At 54.6% G+C, this 17,618-nt stretch overlaps 1 protein-coding gene across 5 annotated transcripts; it reads right to left on the bottom strand.

Annotated features, from left to right (window-relative positions):
* Positions 1–2,984: 2,984 nt before the first annotated feature.
* Positions 2,985–14,640, bottom strand: CDK16 (cyclin dependent kinase 16). Of its 5 annotated transcripts, none has more exons than XM_060087441.1 (16): positions 14,245–14,640; positions 9,130–9,337; positions 8,397–8,530; positions 8,170–8,295; positions 8,025–8,081; positions 7,812–7,926; positions 7,028–7,122; positions 6,867–6,929; positions 6,490–6,613; positions 6,167–6,287; positions 5,960–6,057; positions 5,770–5,875; positions 5,646–5,709; positions 5,404–5,494; positions 4,274–4,351; positions 2,985–3,868 (listed from the first exon to the last, which is right to left on the bottom strand). In XM_060087441.1, exons 1-16 carry the CDS (start codon positions 14,254–14,256, stop codon positions 3,828–3,830), a joined length of 1,533 nt encoding a protein of 510 aa, XP_059943424.1. In that variant the 5' UTR covers positions 14,257–14,640; the 3' UTR covers positions 2,985–3,827. The 5 variants fall into 5 exon arrangements, with proteins under 5 accessions (XP_059943424.1, XP_059943426.1, XP_059943423.1 ...); XM_060087443.1 differs by lacking the exon at positions 14,245–14,640 and adding an exon at positions 13,804–14,168; XM_060087444.1 differs by lacking the exon at positions 2,985–3,868 and adding an exon at positions 3,914–4,182 and having other exon boundaries at positions 5,646–5,688; positions 14,245–14,638.
* Positions 14,641–17,618: the final 2,978 nt, after the last annotated feature.

The following is a 17,618-nucleotide window of genomic DNA, read 5'->3' on the forward strand; positions in this document are numbered from 1 at the left end:
GGGCTAGGCGGGCATCGGACCTTGGGCGGTGATCTCTGCGACGAATAGGCGGGGTAAAGCCTCCAGTTGGGAACTAAAGACAAAGGTGTCTTGGTGGATTCTAACGCCATGTTGAGTCGGGGCAAACGGTTCTGTGGAAGGTGCAAGTAGAGGTCCCCGAGGTGGACGAGGACATGTATTGGGGAGCGCTCAGGGGAACACAAAGGTTTCAGGTCTTCTCGGTCCCATGCTCTGCTGGGGACCGCGGGCCCCTATCCTGGGAGCGGCGTTTTTGCTAGCCTGACCAGAATACCCTTATTTCATTGCACTACCCTTCCCTTCTCCTCCATCAAAACCTAATGCAAAAGAGGTCACCACTTCCAGGGCGCCACCCAGCCCTTCGGGCCTCCTCCCTGCGTGAACTAGATTTATTCTCTTGATAAACGTGTTGAAGGCAAGTCAGCCCCAGGCCAGGTATATTTGTTGGAGTTGCAGTACTAATAATAGTTGGCCCTGTTTAGGTGTTTTATTGCACGTAAATAGTAGTCTTAGGCAGCAGATTGCCTATGGGCAACAACGGGGACGCTGAGCACCAGAAACGTTAATTCACTTTGCCCCACCTAGGAAGTAGTGGAGCTGTGGTTCGAACTCAGGAATTCCAGTTCCCAGAGTTGGCACCTTAAAACACCAGGCCAGAGATTCTCAAACTGTGGTCCTAGGCTTTCTACCGGTTCAGGAAACCCTTTCAGGGGGTTCACAAAGTGAAAACTATTCACAACAATACTTTTTCATGGTCATTCTCTCTTGCACGTGCAGTGGAACTTTCCAGAGGCGGCATGACATAAGCAAAAGCTCTTTGGATGTCCTCAATTCTTAAGAATATAAAGGGATCCTGAGACCAGAAGTTTGAGAACCAGTCCACCACGCCAGGGTTTTTTCAACTTAGGCACTATTGACATTTCTCTGTTGTAGGAAGCATTGTAGGATGTTTAGCTGCATCCCTGGCCTCTACCCGCTAGCACCCACCAGTTGGCACAACCAAAAGTGTCTACAGACGCTGCCAGACGTCCTCTGGGGGTGGGGGAGATTATCTCCTGCTGAGAACCAGTGCACTAGAATATGCCAGCCTTTTCTCTGCTAGGGCTCCCAGCCCTACGTGTTGGTGATAACTAAAATTTCCCTCTTTGGCTCTCTACATCTACCTGCCTATTGGCTGTCCCCACTTGACCATATCACAAACTCCCCAAGACAGGCTCATGATTCTGGGTCTGTTTCAGTGATTTCCTTCGCTATCACCACCCATACCCACAGGCAAAAACACACCTTGCCTTTCCACACCTCTAGGCCCAGGCACACACAGGTCCAGAATACCCTTTCGCTGCACAATTTCAAACCCCACTACCACCCATACACATATCTTAATGATTTACCTGTTTTCGGTTAACTTCTGCAGGGCAGGGATTGTATATTACTGTGATTCCAGCCTCCAGCTCAGACCTGGCACAGGTGAGGGGGTCACAACTCAAGTTGTGCAAACTTTGAGGGAGGAAAGGGAGCAGCCCTTTCACCTGGGGATCCCCGAAGTGGCATTCGAGTTCGGTCTGGTACGTGGCAGATAGCTGCCCTTCAGGCCCAACTGAAGCTTGTCAGATTCTCTGAATTGACTCTTATTGCCCCTCTGCAAACTCCCCCTCCCCATTTAATTGGTAGCCCGTCCTTCCTACAATCCAACAAGAGGCCTCCCTCCCTAGGCCTAAACTCGATTTCTCCATTTTCCAGAAACCAACATCTGCCCATACCAGGGACCCTACCACTTCCCAGAGCAGTTGGGTGAATTCTAGTCCGGCCTGGCAATCTTGTCCCCTTTTGCAAGGTCTTCATTTTCCCCACCTCCCTTGCTGCCAGAGGTGGCCATGTCAACTGATTCTAGCCAAAAGATGGCATAAGAAGTCCGCTGAGGAGCTTGTGGAAGTTTCAGCCCTGTTACAAGGATGCGGTCAAGTAGGGAGGGTGATGTTTTCCCTGCTTGCTTTCCCATCTTTGGGGATATGGCAGCCATCATGGAACTATAAGGCTGCAAGCTATCACCAAAGTGCTTACAGGGACACAGTAGAGGTCCATCGGCCACTGCCACCGCTAGACTTCAGTAACCAGTCACTTAAGCTTGCATCTCCTGTAGCATTTGCCTGGCCCTGCCCACCCCACCGCTTCTGCCTGGAAGTCTTTCCTAGGCTTTGCCCAAGATGGGGGACAGGGGCTAGAACTCCCAGGACAGAGGAAATCGAAGCCTCGACTTGAGACCAAGTCCCACCCAGGCTGTGTCTCTTGACCTCTAGCCTCTCACAAACCACTGCATCCTTCCCAGGGTCATCTCATACATGTCCATGGTTTCCATTACTTCCTAGACACCAGTAATCTAAACATCCAATTCCATCAATGGCCCTACTCCTGAATTTGATCCATGTATTAAAAGGATTCTCCTATCTACTCAGTGGTTCAAAATCTACCCTCCTCTCATATTCCCTCTCCAACTGGCCTTTCTCATGCTCCCAGCCAGACATGTCTTGGTCATACTGGGCCTCTCTGCCTCATCTCCCCAACTCGTTTTATTGGGCCTTCCAAGTGTCTTTCAAACAGCCTCTCTACACCCACCAGTCTACCCTCTATCTGGCTCCCGCATATTCTCAGGTAAACCTGATTCCTCTCCTTAGCCTATGCTCTATACAGCCTGCCCTGCCTGCTTCAACTCGATGTTCCACCGTTGTGTGCAACCCCTCAGGCGCCCTTTTCATGGTCCTGACGCGTCCCTGGCCCACTCCCAGTGCTCTTCTAGACGATGGGGACCAGGTATGAATTCTCCAAGGTCCCAGTACTCACCCTGGGTTGAGCCCACCCCCACAGGGATTTGCAATCAGGTTTTTCACTTTAGACTTTTTAATATTTCATACAGCGATTATGGTGCATTCAGGAACCCACCCCTCCCAAACCCCCCCTAGGAAGGCCCCTGCCCTCCCACCCCATTCGAGGGCCCCAGGGTTTAGAGTGAAGGGGAGGTAACCACCCATCTGGAGGCTGACCCCAGAGACTGTCCCTGCCCTGCCTCATCTTCCCCAGGGGTTAGGGGGTAACGCCTGGGCACACCCCCCCCCCACGTGCCCCTCTGTCCCTGCCTGTGCACATACACACACTATGGCTCCTTGCCGAGTTGGTCAGTTCCTGGCAGGGCCCCTACTCAACAGCACCGAGTGGGACGGGGGCAGGAGGGCTGGGCTAGGGAGACCCTGAGAAGGAGGCCCCTGCTATGGGACTGCAGGAGGGAAAGAGTGGGGACCCCCCACCTCATCTATCTCCCAGAGAGTCTCCAGTAGTCCCCAAGTCCCCCTGCAGCTGGGGATGGCAGGTGGGGGTCGGAAGGCGAGTGGTCGAGGCATGCTTTCCCTTAGCTGACCCCAGGGTCTGGTGATGGTCAGGGTTTTGAATAGGGGTTGTGTCCCTGCCATGGAAAGGCTGGGAGCGGGGCTTCATTGCACAAAATACTGTGGGAGGGCCACACAGTGGGTGGGGCCCAGCCAGCCTGTATACAGAGATATTGCATTTAAAAAATGAAAACCTCATTTAAAATAATTAAAAAACAACAATGAATGAAACAAACAAAAAGAAAAAGGCCCACACAACATGAGGCAGGTGGGGCAGGCAGGAAAGCAGACAGGGGAGCCTCAGATCCAAGGCATCACTGTGTCTTGTCTGAGTTGAGATCCCCAGCCTGGGCTAGCTCCAGACCCCTGGCTTGCCGTGGGGTAGTGGTCCTGCGGGGGCGGGGCATGATGGGGAGGGGTATAGGCCTGGCCTCAGTGTGGGAGGCTGGCACGGCCATGCTGTCCGCCGGCAACTACCGAGACAGAAAGAGAGAGAGACACACAGACAGACAGACAGATCAGGCGAAGGAACGATGAGAACTTTGTTAGCACCCAGCAGACAGGCCAATGGGTGGGCCGACAGGCCAATGGTCGGGTGTTCAGACAGGCAGCAGGGGACATGTGGGCAGGCGAGCATGAGTCAGGCAGGTAGGCAGGCAGCAAGCAGGGAGGATGATGCAGTTGGGGGCTGCCCTGTGAGGGGTATGGCATCCCTCCAGCTGCTGCCTGCTGGGGCCTCGGTCTGTGGCTTAGAACTCGGTGTCCACCACTCGGAAAGCTGGCCTGCCTGCAGGGGAAAGCAGAGCAGATGGCTGTTGGTGAGCAAGCAGGTAGGTGGACGGGGCAGGGAAGAGGGTGAGGGCCACAAGTACACTTACCTGAGTCAGGCATTGACGAAGACCGAATGCTGGCCTCCTTTTGTAGCTGGATCTCCTTTAGTGCAAATATGGAAGTAGCTGTGGGTGGAGGAGAGACAGGAGTGGGGCATGACCCATGAGGCCACCCAGGACCACCTCCCATGTGGCCCCATCAGGGAAATTAGAAAAAGTTGCCTTTTCTTTGAGAGCCTTGACTTTCATCCGTCAAATAATCCCACACACAAACCAGCTACAACCAGGGAAAATGGAATATAGACCATTACATGACACCAAGAAATCATTAACTTTGTCAAGCGCGACAGTGATACGGCGATTACCACCTGTAAAGTCTAGACAATGGATGGTGTTTGGGATTTGATTGAGATTAATCCAATCAACTTTTAGCGTGATAATGGTATTATTGTTACGCTTAAGAAAATATTTTAGAGATACATGCTGCAATTGTTTATAGATGAATGATGTATCTGGGACTTGATTCAAAATAATCAGAGTGATTATAGATAAAACCAGTCTGGCCATGAGTTGATCACCTGTTGGAGTACCTGGGGACTCATCATATTATTTGGTCTAATATATAAATATATCTAACTTTAAAACGTCCATATTAAAAAGTTTTAAAAAGTCAGACATAACGGAACACGCCACGTGACTCCATTTCTGTAGGGTACAAGGACGGGGAAAGCATATCTATGCTTTAGAAGTCAAACTAGTGGCAACTCTTAGAGGGGATGCCAGGAATAACTGAAGGAGAAAAGAGGGCACTTCAGGGGAGCTTCTCACATCCTATTTCTCGACCTGTATGCCGGTTACCCGGGTGTTTAGTTTGTAAAAATTCATTGTGCTATATGCTTATGATCTGTCATTTCTCAGTATCTATTTCACAACATTTACTTTTGTTAAAAGGTAAAGTGATGTTCCATCGGTTTTTATGTACGTTTGAAAATTTCCAGGAACTGAAAACTAAAAAACTCTTCTGTAATGAACAACACATCACACACGTGAACAAGGGCATACCCCCCGCCCCACCCAAGGTGGCAGAGCCAGAGCCCAACACAGCCTGCCCAGCTATCTGCAGCAGTCCTGTTCCCCAAAGCCCCCCACCAGCTGGTCCATTCCCCAGCTCCACTCACTGTCAGGAAGTTTGTGGATCCGTTCCCCCAGACTGAGGAAGAATGGATGTTTCATGGCATCTTCTGCGGAGATCCGATTGCGACCTTCAAACTGAGTGTGTGTGTTGGGATGGGAGAGTATTGACACTTTCAACAAGTAGGCTTCTCTTCCTCCCCGCCCCAGACCCTGCCCCTGTAGCTCCCTGTTTCCCCACACCTGGAATCCGCTAGGCCCCAAGGCTGGCCCAGGAAGATCGTCTCACCTGCAGCAGCTTGGTGAGGAGGTCAGCCCCGTCGCTGTCAAGTCTACCACAAGGACAAGGGGACCTGCTTTAAACTCAGTTTGGGTACTCTGGTCCCTAACACCCACCCACCCACCAGCCTCACCGGGGTGCATGGCTCAAAAGGGCCTCGGCTCGGTACTTGGGGTAGTTGTATGTCTTGAACTCTTCATTGGACAGGATGCCCGGCCATGTCTCCTCAGTTGGGGTTCCTGGCGGGGAAGTGGAGTTATCCTAAACATCTCACAGGGCCTCCCTGCATGTCCCCACAGCTCCTAGGGCTCATGCCTCCTCACCCAAGATGCGGAAGATGAAGTGCAGCTGTTCCTCCACCGTGGAGCCCGGGAAGAGGGGCCGGCCTGTGGCCATCTCATAGAAGATGCAGCCCACACCCCTGAGCAGGGAGGGCACAGTGAATACGGAGGTAGTTGGCCGGCTGGCTGTTGTGACCAAGCCACCCCCCTTCACCGCGTGGCCCCTGCCACACTTCGACCTGTACTCACCACATGTCAATCTGAGTGGAGTAGTCCGTGGACCCGAGCAGGATGTCGGGGGGCCGGTACCACAGTGTTACCACCTCATTGGAGTAGGTCTTCGTTGGAATTGACTTGGCCCGGGCCAGGCCTGGTAGGTGGAGAGAAGGGGCAGCTGGGATTGAGGAGGTTGTGGGCAGTCTTGGGGAGAATGCAGTTAGGACTGAGGGCAGCCTAAGCAAAGCCTGGAGGGGCTGAAGGGGAGGGACTGAGACTAGGTGGTTGTGGGGAAGGGGGAGGCTGGGAGAGTAAGGCTGGGGGATCACTGGGAAGAAGGCAGAGGCCAGGGGTACCAAAGTCGGCCAGCTTGAGCTCTCCTCTCTCATTGATGAGCAGGTTCTGGGGCTTGAGGTCTCGGTGTAGCACCTTCTGCCGGTGGCAGTAGGCCAGGCCACGGAGCAGCTGGAACAGGAACAGCTGGGGACCCAGGAACGGCAGGCAGAGGTCAAAGAGTATCCAGCAGCCTGACCCCCAGCAGGCACTGCTCCCCCTCCCAAAGACAGGCACTGAGCCCAGAGCCTTGTCTCACAAAAGAGGATAGGGTCCCAATGCCCTCCAAGGGCTCCCAGCAAAAAAGCCAAACGGGAAAAGTCTGTTTCTGGGAGATTTGTGGGGTGGAGTGGGTGAGTGGGGGGCCCCCTTGTGCCCCTGCTTCCTGCCCCACACCCACTTTCACATTGTGCATGTTGATGACGTTCCCACAGTCATCCAGGTACTGCTTCAGGTCCTTGTCCTGAGGAAAGAAGAGCAGGTAGAGGAAAGAGGGTCACGTCCTGTGGCTCCTGGCCATCTCCCCACCTCCCCCCAGGACCCACTGCCACCCAAACTTACCAGGTACTCAAAGACAAGGGTGAGGGACTTCTCCGTGTGAATAATGTCGTGTAGCGTGACGATGTTGGCGTGTTTGAGGTCCTTGAGCAGGGACACTGCAGGAAGCAGGGGGGTGGGACAGGGGAAGAGTCAGGGCCCACCCTCAGAACAGAGGCAAGGAGGAGGACTAGACCGGGTCGAGCCCAGGTGGCTTGGGGCGGTGGCTCACAGCCACCGGCTCTAACCCACCTGATACCAGGAAGAAGGTGTGTCCCCAGGTTCCAGATGTGGAAACTAAGGCTCAGAGAAGAGTATATAGAGCAAAAACCTGGGATTGCAGCCCCAGGCTTATGTGACACTAGATTTTCACAACCAGTTTTTGGTTTCTGGAAAGCGCCCTTGCTCCAATCCTCAGTACACAGACCTGCAGCTTCGTGTGAAAATGAGTTTGCACACTCAATTACTATGCAATTCAGATTCATTCCATGTGAAATTCTGACTAGAAACTATTGTGTCAAGTAAACTGGTGAGCACTTTCAGGGATATTCTCAGAACCAAAGCAAGCACCCTGCTTTACAATTCACCTGCCTCTTCTCCACACAGGAAGATTCCTGGTTACCCTGATTTATTATCTGGATATGTGGGTGATGGGCACTTTCTCATGAAGCCCAGAACGTCAGGAGGGAAGTCCTAGGACCCCTAGTCCCTGTCCTCACTATGGGTGTGTGTGTGCGTGTGTGTGCGTGCACGCGCACACCATGGGGAGAGCCCGGGAAGCCTGGGGCAGATCAGAAGGGGCCTGTACCTTCCCGGATGGCGGTGCAGGGCGCCCCCTCTTCGTGTTCCAGTCTGATCTCCTTGAGTGCCACGAGGTTGTCTGTGAGCTTGCTTTTGCCTTTGTAGACGGTGGCATAGGTACCCTGGAATGTGAGGAAGAGTGACAGGAGACGAGCTATGAAGCTGCAGGGAGTTCCCACCGACCCCCAGCCCTACCATGGGCCTCCTGGCTGTCTCTCACCTCTCCCAGCTTGTCCAGCTTGATGTAGGTCTCCAGTTTCCCAAAGCCAATCTCAGACTGTGGGGCAAAGGAGGCAGGCTGAAGTAAGCTCAGGGGAAGGGACTGGGAGGAGGAAGAGGAGGAGACAGGAAGAGAAGATGCTCACCAGGCTGACACGGCGGAGGCGGCGGCTGAGGGGCTTGTCGAAGATGGGGCTATTGAGGGTCAGCTTCTCAAGGTAGCCCTCGGGCAGCCGGATGTCGGCTGGTAGTGATAGGCGCTTGTTGATGTCCTGGCAGGCAAGATGGGGGAGAAACAGGACCATGAGCTCCAACTCCCCAGGTCCGACCCTCTTTTCCAGCCCCGCCACTGCCCGGACAGGGGGTTCAGCACCTCAGTGGAGATCTTGCGTGGAGGATGGTTGCGCATGCGCACCCTCACTGGTGACTGCACCTCATCCGAGGACGTGGCTGAAGCCTGGTCACTTTCCCCGTCAGACCCCATCTTCAAGTCCTCGTGTACAATCTCTGGTAGTGGGGACAGGGGGAGGGCAGGCCGGGTGGGCTCAGAAGCCCCAGGACAAATCCCCCCACCCTCCCGTAACACATTCCCTCATCACACAGGTATGCACATGGCCCCCAGAGCAGCCTGGAGTCCCTCAGGGAGAGGGTGGGAAGGCCCAGGGAGGTTCACACAGGTCAAGACAGGTTGAACCGGGAGGGCAATAGTCACCTAGTGGAGCACCCCGCGTCAGCGGCGAGCTGAAACTGCGGCTGGCCCAGAGCCAGTGGGCTGGCAGCAGAAGTAGCCAAATGCCCTGGGAAGGCAGGCCCAGGGCAGGCAGGTGCCAGGAGGCCTGAGGGGGCTGTCACAGAGCGCAGGAGAAGGGCAGAGGGAGGCTTGGGGCAGCTGTGGCCGGCGGGGCACCCTTCCTCCCCGCTGAGGCCTGGGCACAAAGCCAAGGAAAGGGACACAGATGGACAATAGAGAGAGGGTGTTGACAGAGGATGGCAGAGATGAGAAAATGGAGAAAGGAAAATGAAAATAACGCAAGTTTAAGAGGAACTCAGTTGGAAGGCAGCACCCCTGGGACCAGTCTGGGAGTGGGAATGGTCAGTGGACCCACCTGGTGCAGAGCTGAGTGGGCCCCGTCCAGAGCGAGGTTCACCAGGGGCAGCACGTGTGGGGCCCTCTCCAAGGTCACTGCCGCCGCCGCCGCCACTCTCATCCAGGCCTATCTGTTCAGGGGCACCATTGGTCTTATCTACACCTCGGCCCCCTCGGAGTGTCATTGACAGCTGCCGTTTGATCTTCTTCATCCGATCCATGGCGACCTGCGCAGGGGGTATGGGTGCGAATGGGTCCCACATTAGCATCTGCCCGACACCCATGGGCCCCCTAAAACCCATGACAACCCAGTGAGGTGCACTGACATGAACCTGTGTCAGTGCCCACCCAACCACTGTGGAGTCCTGGGACCACTCAGGATTCCTGGAAACCTGGCATGGATGGAGACCCTTGTCAGTGCCTGCCACCTACGATGACCAGCCCCAGGGCACCCTGCTCCTAAGGAGCCCACCTGGGTACTGAGGCTTGGGTGGCTGGCTGAGGGAAAGGGCCCAACTGGTGGCGTGTTGGCCTCTATGGGGGCACCCTCACTGTGGGAGCAGAGGCATTCTCGGGTGCAGCAGCACTGATGGACCCAGACATTGGTGTGGCGGGGGCCTCGCCCAGGACGCCGGAACCACTGACCCGGCCCCGGGCACGCCCACAGAATGGCATGTTCCGCTGGCACCAGCCCACATCACCCCGACTGCCAAGGCGGAACGCTCCCCGCGACCACAAGGACCCTCCCGCCTCCCCCAGCAGCCATGGTCAAGGTGGCTAGAGGATTACCCCACTGGGCTACCCAGGTGAGGGGTGCAGGGAGAGGGAGGGAGAGTCCTGCCCAGGCCCAACCACTGGGTGGGGTTGCGGGGGGATCTAAGTCTACCATCTGTCCTGAGAGCTGCTGGAAAGGTTCCATCAGGTTGAACCCAGATTTTACCAGATTTTTACAAGCCAGGTCACATTTCTCCTCTACTTGAGAAGTACCACATGTCCCTTATCACCCCAAATAAACATCTCAGTCCTTAATGTGGCCCACAAGGCCCCCCATTCACACCATTACCTCTCTGGCCTCACCGCCCCCTCGTTGCTATAGTTGCTGTTCTGCAACCGCACCCAAAAGTCCCACCTCAGGGCCTTTACAGTGGCTGTTCCTGGTACTTAGAAGACCCTTCCCCTAGATTTCAAAATAGCTCACTCCCTCATCCCCTTCAGGCCATTGCTCAAATATCACCTTTTTTTCACAGATAACCACGAATAACCCTATTTAAAATCGAATAACCCTATTTAAAATCGCAACCATTCTGAGCCCCCTCACCTTGCCAATTACCACCCCCGCCCCCAGCACTTATCACCTCCTCAGAAATGACACCATCTTGTTATTGGTTTCTTTATTCTTTACTGTCTGTCTCCTCACCACCATAACTAGAAGATCAGCTCCGCTGGGGTAGATTTATGTCTGTTTAGGTCACGGCTGTATCCTGAGGACCTGGAACAGTGACTGACACAGAGTAGATGCTCAAAAAGTGCTCATGGAAGAAATTAATGAAGTAGGGGGCTAAGGGCCTATAGGACCAACATCTGTCACGGTGAGCAGGGTGAGTCCCTGCTACTCATGAACAACCCCAGACAAGGTGGCCCAGGGACACTGGTATCAGCAAGAAGATGGGGCTGCTAGAGGGAACGGGGCCACCAAAAGGCTTAGGCCAGCCTTATTCTGCTTCCTCCTGGGCCCTGGGCCAGCAAGGAGGGGGAAAGACCTTGCCCAGGAACCATCTGGACTCACAGCAGGGCCTAAGATGGCCCTGGGCCCAAGGGAAGTGGAGCTAGATAGGAGGTTGAGGATGAGGCTGGGGCTGGATTCGAAAGAGAGAAGTGGGTCATCTGTTACCTTGAAATCAGGTGCTTACCCTAGCGATCCCCATACCCCACTTCTGCCTGCCTGAGCTCATCACCCCCAGAAGGGGTAGAGAGGCCAGCCTAGCAGAAAGATCCAGTAAAGAGGACGAAGTCCATCCAAAGAACCCAAGATAACGATAACAAAATAAATCCTGACCCGGGAGGCTGAACACTGGACCTGAGGCTGAGGAAGGTGAAGCATGGCTAGCCCCCAAAGACTGTTTTCCATACGTGCATATGGCATGGATACCCAGCCGCTTTGCCTGTCGTGGCAGGGAATGGGGGAGCTGGGGGGACTGTAAGTAGAGCTGGACGGAGGATGAGGAAGGAACCCGAAGGAGCCATGGGTCCATGACCTCTAAGTGGTAACCCCAAGGGCTGGACGTATTCCAGAGTTCCGTTTTGGGGGGATTTTAAGAAGATGGGGTACAAAATCTGTGTATCATGCAACGCCCCCAGCAGGGGGACCCCTGGACAGGGCCCTGTGAACAGAGACACTTGCACGTTAATCTGCAGTAAAACTTTTTAATATCATTTCAGTTTTCTGAGATTTTTAGGTTTTAGAATACTGAAGGAGCAAGAAACTGGATCCACAACCCCACTCAGAAAAGGGCACGTGTCCGTCTTGACCCCCTGAGGGGATGCTTCCATCCTCAGAATACTTCCACACCCAAGGATACTCACCACCTCACGTCACACCGACCACTGAGGACACAGTCATCACACTTTACTAACTCCCATAGGAACATACCATCCTCATTCTGTTCAGGCACATCTCATAAGCACACACTGGACTCTCACAGTGTCCTGCTTCCTTCAGTGCACACTGGACCCTCAAGAAGGCTTCTCTGCACGGTAACTGCCATCCGCACCGCAATTTCCCTATTTATCTCTAACCCCCGTCAGCACACAAAGCCTCAGCAGAGCACTAAGCTCTGTTAGCACACCACTGGCCCCTCTACGTTAACTCTTAGCACCACATGCTGCCTGTTATCTTCTCCACAGCACTCACTGTTCCCCCAACGTGATTCTGACCCCTATTAACATGCACTTGGGACCCTCTACAGCAGTAGAGGGTAACCCACATTAGCACTCACTGGACCTTCACACTACCCTGAATCCCATGAACACAAAGTGAACCTTGCCGATCCCTGACCTGTTTTTGCCCACACTCAGATCCCTCCACAGCTATGATCACCACTAACACATATTCTGGTCCTCCCACTACCCTGTCCCCCCATATCCCATCAGCACAGGCTGGACCTTCACTTCACCCTGACCCCTATTAGCACACACCGGGCCTCACAGTGCCTCCCCATTACCACACCCTGAACCTGTACTCAGCCCTAGTCCCCAGGGACACACAAACACGCTGTTCTATAATGGCATGACCCTCATTAGCGCACACAGATCTTCATTCAGCCCAGAACCCCATTAACACACTTCAGCCCTCCATGGCGCTAATCCACTTTAGCACACCTGGACCGTCACACGCTCCTGTCCTTTATTTCTCTTTGTTTCAACTCCTCCACAGCTATAACCCCTGGTTGACAACTGGATCCCTTCACAGCCCTGATCTTCCTTATTGTACACAAGATCCCCTCCACAGCTCTACCCTCCATTAGCACTCCCTGGAACCTCAATGCACCTCAGTCCCCCAAGAACACACTGTCTTCAGAATGTTCAGACGCTCGTTAGCGTATTCCAGACCTCATACTGCTCTGACTCTCCCCCCATTGGCAAATATTTAAGCGCCTCCATGACTCTAAATCCACATTAGTAATCACTAGAACTTCACATATTACCCTGCTCCTTCTTAGGGGGTCCTAGAGTCTCACATCCCTTGACCTCATGGACCCACACACACTGATCTCACACCATCTTGATCCCTAATACACTGAACCTCTTACAGTGCTTAGATACTTCCCTCACCACCAACCCCCCAACCCCCACACACATATATCCACAACTCTGATACCCATTAGCACAAGCTCAGGTCTTCCACTACTCTGCCCCCATTAGCACATACTGGGCCTCATACTACCCAGATCTTTATTATCATATGCACATACCCTCGAGAGCTATGACCTCCATTAGTACCCTCTCAACACTGGAGTTCTTCCACTTACCCTGTCCTCCATGAGCACACTCTGCACCCTCACACCCCGCAGTCCGTCGTGGACAAGTACACACTATTAACACCATCTTGACACACACACCCCCTTACCACACACAGGGCCTCAGAACCCCGATCCTACTGGCACACCTTCTGGTACCTCTACCACCTTATCCCCCAGTAACACACACGGGGACTTTCTACAGCTGTAACCCCATTTGCATATCTCAGCACTCCTCCGACGTCCTCTCCCTTGTTATACATCCTCAGGTCCCTCCATCGCCCTGCACCGCCCCTCCGTTAGCACACACTGGGCCTCAAAACCTTACACAGCGGTGAGACTTATCACCACATGCTCCGACCCCTCCACAGCTCAGGCCCCCGTTAGCAAACCTCGAGTCTTTCACCACTCTGCCACCCATTTACACACCCTCTGTTCCTTCGATTACCCTGCTCCCCAATAGCACCCACAGTACTTCCCATCCCCAGCTCCCAGACCAGGCCCAGGGCGGGGCCAAGGTCAGGAAGGCCCCAAATGACCCCCGGCCCGGCGCATTCTGGGAAACTCGCTGGGGGAGGGGGCACATGCCAGCAGTGCAGCCCGGCAACGCCCGGGGTCTGGGTTGGCTCTGTAGGAGGAAAGGCAGCCCCCGCCCCACGCCTCGTGGACGCGCTCACCGGCGGGGGCGCGCGAGCAACCTCAACGCCGCGGGACCGGCGCGGCGGCGCCTGGGGCGGCGGCCCGGGCTGAGGCCGCGCGACCTCCTTCTCCTCCTGTTCGCCGCAGGCGCCCGTCCCAGTAGTCTTCGGCCATGGCTGCTGGGCCCGGGCCGCCGCCGGCTGAGGAGGAGGAGGCGGCGGCGGCGGCGGTGGCTGAGGCGGAGGCGGCGTCCCGCTCAGCCGGCCATGAGCTTGGCCGCTGCGGGCGATGCCCCTGGGCTCGCTGGCGCCGGCTAGAATCCGAGAGCTCACGGCGGTTCGCGGTTCAGAGCCGACTGCTCGCGGAGACGCGGCGGACCCCAGAGCCGAACAGCCAAGGGCTCAACCTCTGCGCGCGCCGCGCTCCGCGCATGCGCACGCACGCGCTGGAACGGGTGAAGTGATAGGGAGGGGACTCACCTCGGACTGCATGTACCAAAAGACCCGTCCGCAGCGGGAGGGGGCGCGGCCATTGCGTGCCCACTGGGGAATGTGGCGCCGGCCCTGGAATGGCGCCAGGGGGGAAGTGTAGAGGTTGTTTAGTACTCAGTTCCGATCTTGCTAGAAGTTTGCTAACGCTGAAGTGGGCAGCAGCCAGTGACCAGCGTGCCGGTCACCACTCGGTCCCCCTACTCCGTCTCACTTGGTACATCCCCATGATAGCAAACGGGACTTTGGGAAGGAGGAAAAAGATGAGGCAGTCAGTCCTAGTCCCTTGAGGTGCCTCCGGAGGCAGGGACTTTAAAGGTTCGCGAGAAGATGACTTTTCTAGAAGAAGCGGCCTGGAGAATCACTGGCCTCTACCACCTTAGCTAGGACAGAGTCTAGCCCCGCCCAGCTGATCCTCCCCAAACGCGAGCTCATTCCCACTGTGAATGTGTGCGGCCCCGCCCTTTGAGATTGTCGCCCATCCAATCGGATTTGCTCCCTGGGGTGAAGCAGAGCAAGAATAAAGGGCGTGGCCTGGCTGGAGAGGCGTGATTTCGCTGCCCCGGCCACGCCTCTGCCAGGTTTTCATTGGTTTCACCGTCGAGGGGGCAGGGCTTCCTTTTTGTTCCCAACCATGGGTCGAATGCCTCGCAAGGTGATTGGTCAAAAGATCTTTCAATCGAATTTCGTCCCGCCTTTAACCCCTCCCATCTCCATCAGCGAAGCTCACGGGGTGGAGCCTAGGCTGAAGGGAAAGACGGACCTTTACAGGGGCGAGTGCATTACTACGCATGCTTGGGACTTTGGGCTGGAAGCGGGGCTCTTTTCCGCCTCACGCGAGGATTTGCACCCTAAATTGGGTTTTACTGACACCTCTCAACTACCTCTTCTGGCCCGCCGGAGCCCCGCCCGTGGTTCCCCCTGCCTCACCTCCTGGGCTCTCCGGGTTTTTCATTTTATTTATTGGGCGCCTGTTGTGTGTCAAGCACTGACAAACCAACCTAATCCCTCACCCCTCTCTGCCTGCAAAACTCCTACACTATCACCAAGCCCAGTTTAAATGGCAGCAGACTCCGTCCGGCAGGCCATCTGGAACATCTTTACACGGCACCCCAGTCCAAAGCCAGCTTCCCCACCTCTTCTGGGCTTCCCCTTACGGTACCCTTGGTCACACCAGTTCATATAAACGAGGATTTACCGGAGCATGTCGGGAGTGGAAATATTTGACAAAAACAAAAGTCCACCTCGGGATAGATGATCGCGTCCATCACTTCCCAGACCTCATCTCTTAGCCTTCTCACTCGGCTCCAGTCGTACTAGTATCCTAGCTGTTCCTGAATGAAGCAGGCACAGTCCAGCCTCAGGGACTTTGCACTTGCTGTTCCCTTTGCCTGGAGTGCTCTTTCCCCAGATATCCACTTGCCTCACCTTTTTCCAAGTCCTTGTTTCAGTGTCACCTTCTTCATGAAGCCTTCCCTGACTCCCCTTTTTAAAATTGCCTACCTGCACCACCCCCATCATTCCCCAGACCTGGCTCTACAGATCCTCTGAACTGCACTGATCAACTTCTAACATACAACTTACTTACTGTGTTTATTGTCTAGTCTGGGTCTTGCCCCAGCAAAACATAAGTATGCGCACACGCGCATGCACACACACACACACACACAACCCACCCCAGGACAGGGATCTTTTTTATCTGTTGCTGTCTCCAACACCCACAATAGAGCCTGACACACAGTAAGCAGTCAACAAATGTTTGTTGAATGCCTGATGGTAAGTAGTTCTAGGCAGAGACAAGAGGAAGCAACCTTGTCCCACCCTGTCCTTTGTGCCTGCTGGGTGCAGGGGGCTCAGTGCAGTGACCCAACCCTTGCCCACTGAGCCCTGGTGTTATAATGGTAGACAAAAATGATAGAGCAGTGAAATGGCATGTGTGGGGAACTAAGATGCAACCAGAAAACATGGGTCCTTGATGAAGAAGCTGTTCTCAAACCTTGTGCAAATTAGGTAGCAAGGGGATCCAGGAGCTGTGGTGGTGAAGAAAGGGACAGCAATGTCTGGAGTCAGGAGGTGTAATGGTGGGGGGCAGGGGGATACAGTGAACAAGGTCTACGAGTACCCATGAAGGCCCCAGGATAGCAGAGGCCGAGAAATCAAGTTTGTGTGCAAGCCTCAGATGCTGAGGTGGAAATGGTGGAAACAGTGGACACAGGTGCAGAGTTTGGGGGTACTCTAGAGCAGCAATAATGGAAAAAGTACCTGTGGTGGGAAAACCTCTCCACTTGACCTAGCTAGCTAGCATCACCACTAAACGGATGCCAGAGATAAAGCACTTCAGTCCCTAATGTCCTGGCGGAGAATGAAAGGAAGTATGGAAGGATGAGGTCACCCAAACAGAATAGGCCAAGAAAAAACAAGTAACCAGAAAGGGACTTCCCTGGTGGCTCAGTGGTTAAGAATCCACCTGCCAACGCAGGGGACACGGGTTCGAGCCCTGGTCCAGGAAGATCCCACATGCCGCGGAGCAACTAAGCCCGTGCACCACAACTACTGAGCCTGCGCTCTAGAGCTTGTGAGCCGCAACTATTGAGCCTGTGCGCCACAACTACTGGAGCCTGTGCTCCACAACAAAGAGAAGCCTCCGCTCGCCGCAACTAGACCGCACGCAGCAACGAAGACCCAACGTGGCCAACAACAAAAAAAAAGTAACCAGAGGGATGTGGGGCAAGGGCATATGCCGTGCCTGGAGTCTAAAGCTGGCCCAGGAGGCAGCACATGTGGGAACAGGCTGTGATGGGTGACAGGTCAGGGTCAGGCCAGTTTGTGTGATTCCCAGTACTTGGGTTAGAGTGAAGGAATGAAGGGTCTGTTTCTAAATGGAAAAAGTTGGAGTCTGGCTGGGTGAAGGACAGAGGTATGAGTGGCATCCTCAGGCACCAGGTGGCCAGTCCGACTGGTGCTTTCAACTGTCTGAAGTGCTCAGCTGAGGACAAAGACGGAGTGCGGGCAGTTCTGCAGTCCTGGTGGGGCTTGTGGTGAGCCTCCTACTGCCTGCTCCAACCAATCAACAACCCACAGCCGCTCTCATCTCACAGGTGGGAGGCCTCAGGACAAGCAGACCAGTCCCGAGGGACAGGAAAGAGGCTTTTCCTTTACAGATGTTCTCAGCCAAATATTTTCATCAGAACTGCAAACTGTGCACAAACATTGGCATTCCTCAGTCCAGCAGAGCTGCTGAGGCCCCTCTGCAGCAGGGAAGTTGAACTAAGGACACCACAGGCATTCCTAGCAGTGGCAACCATGATGCTAAAGGCTTGTCCAGGGTCTGAGTGCTTCGGTCCGGTTGGGAAGGGATGTGCCCC

The sequence above is a fragment of the Mesoplodon densirostris genome, chromosome X, assembly GCF_025265405.1.
Source record: "Mesoplodon densirostris isolate mMesDen1 chromosome X, mMesDen1 primary haplotype, whole genome shotgun sequence".
In the NCBI taxonomy this organism is placed as follows: Eukaryota; Metazoa; Chordata; class Mammalia; order Artiodactyla; family Ziphiidae; genus Mesoplodon; species Mesoplodon densirostris.

Coding starts and splice junctions, on each gene's coding strand:
- CDK16 (XM_060087441.1), bottom strand. Junction 5,876..5,959: donor CTTCATCTTCCGCATCTTGG/GTGAGGAGGCAT, acceptor CTTCCCCGCCAG/GAACCCCAACTGAGGAGACA. Junction 5,495..5,645: donor TCCTCACCAAGCTGCTGCAG/GTGAGACGATCT, acceptor ACACACACTCAG/TTTGAAGGTCGCAATCGGAT.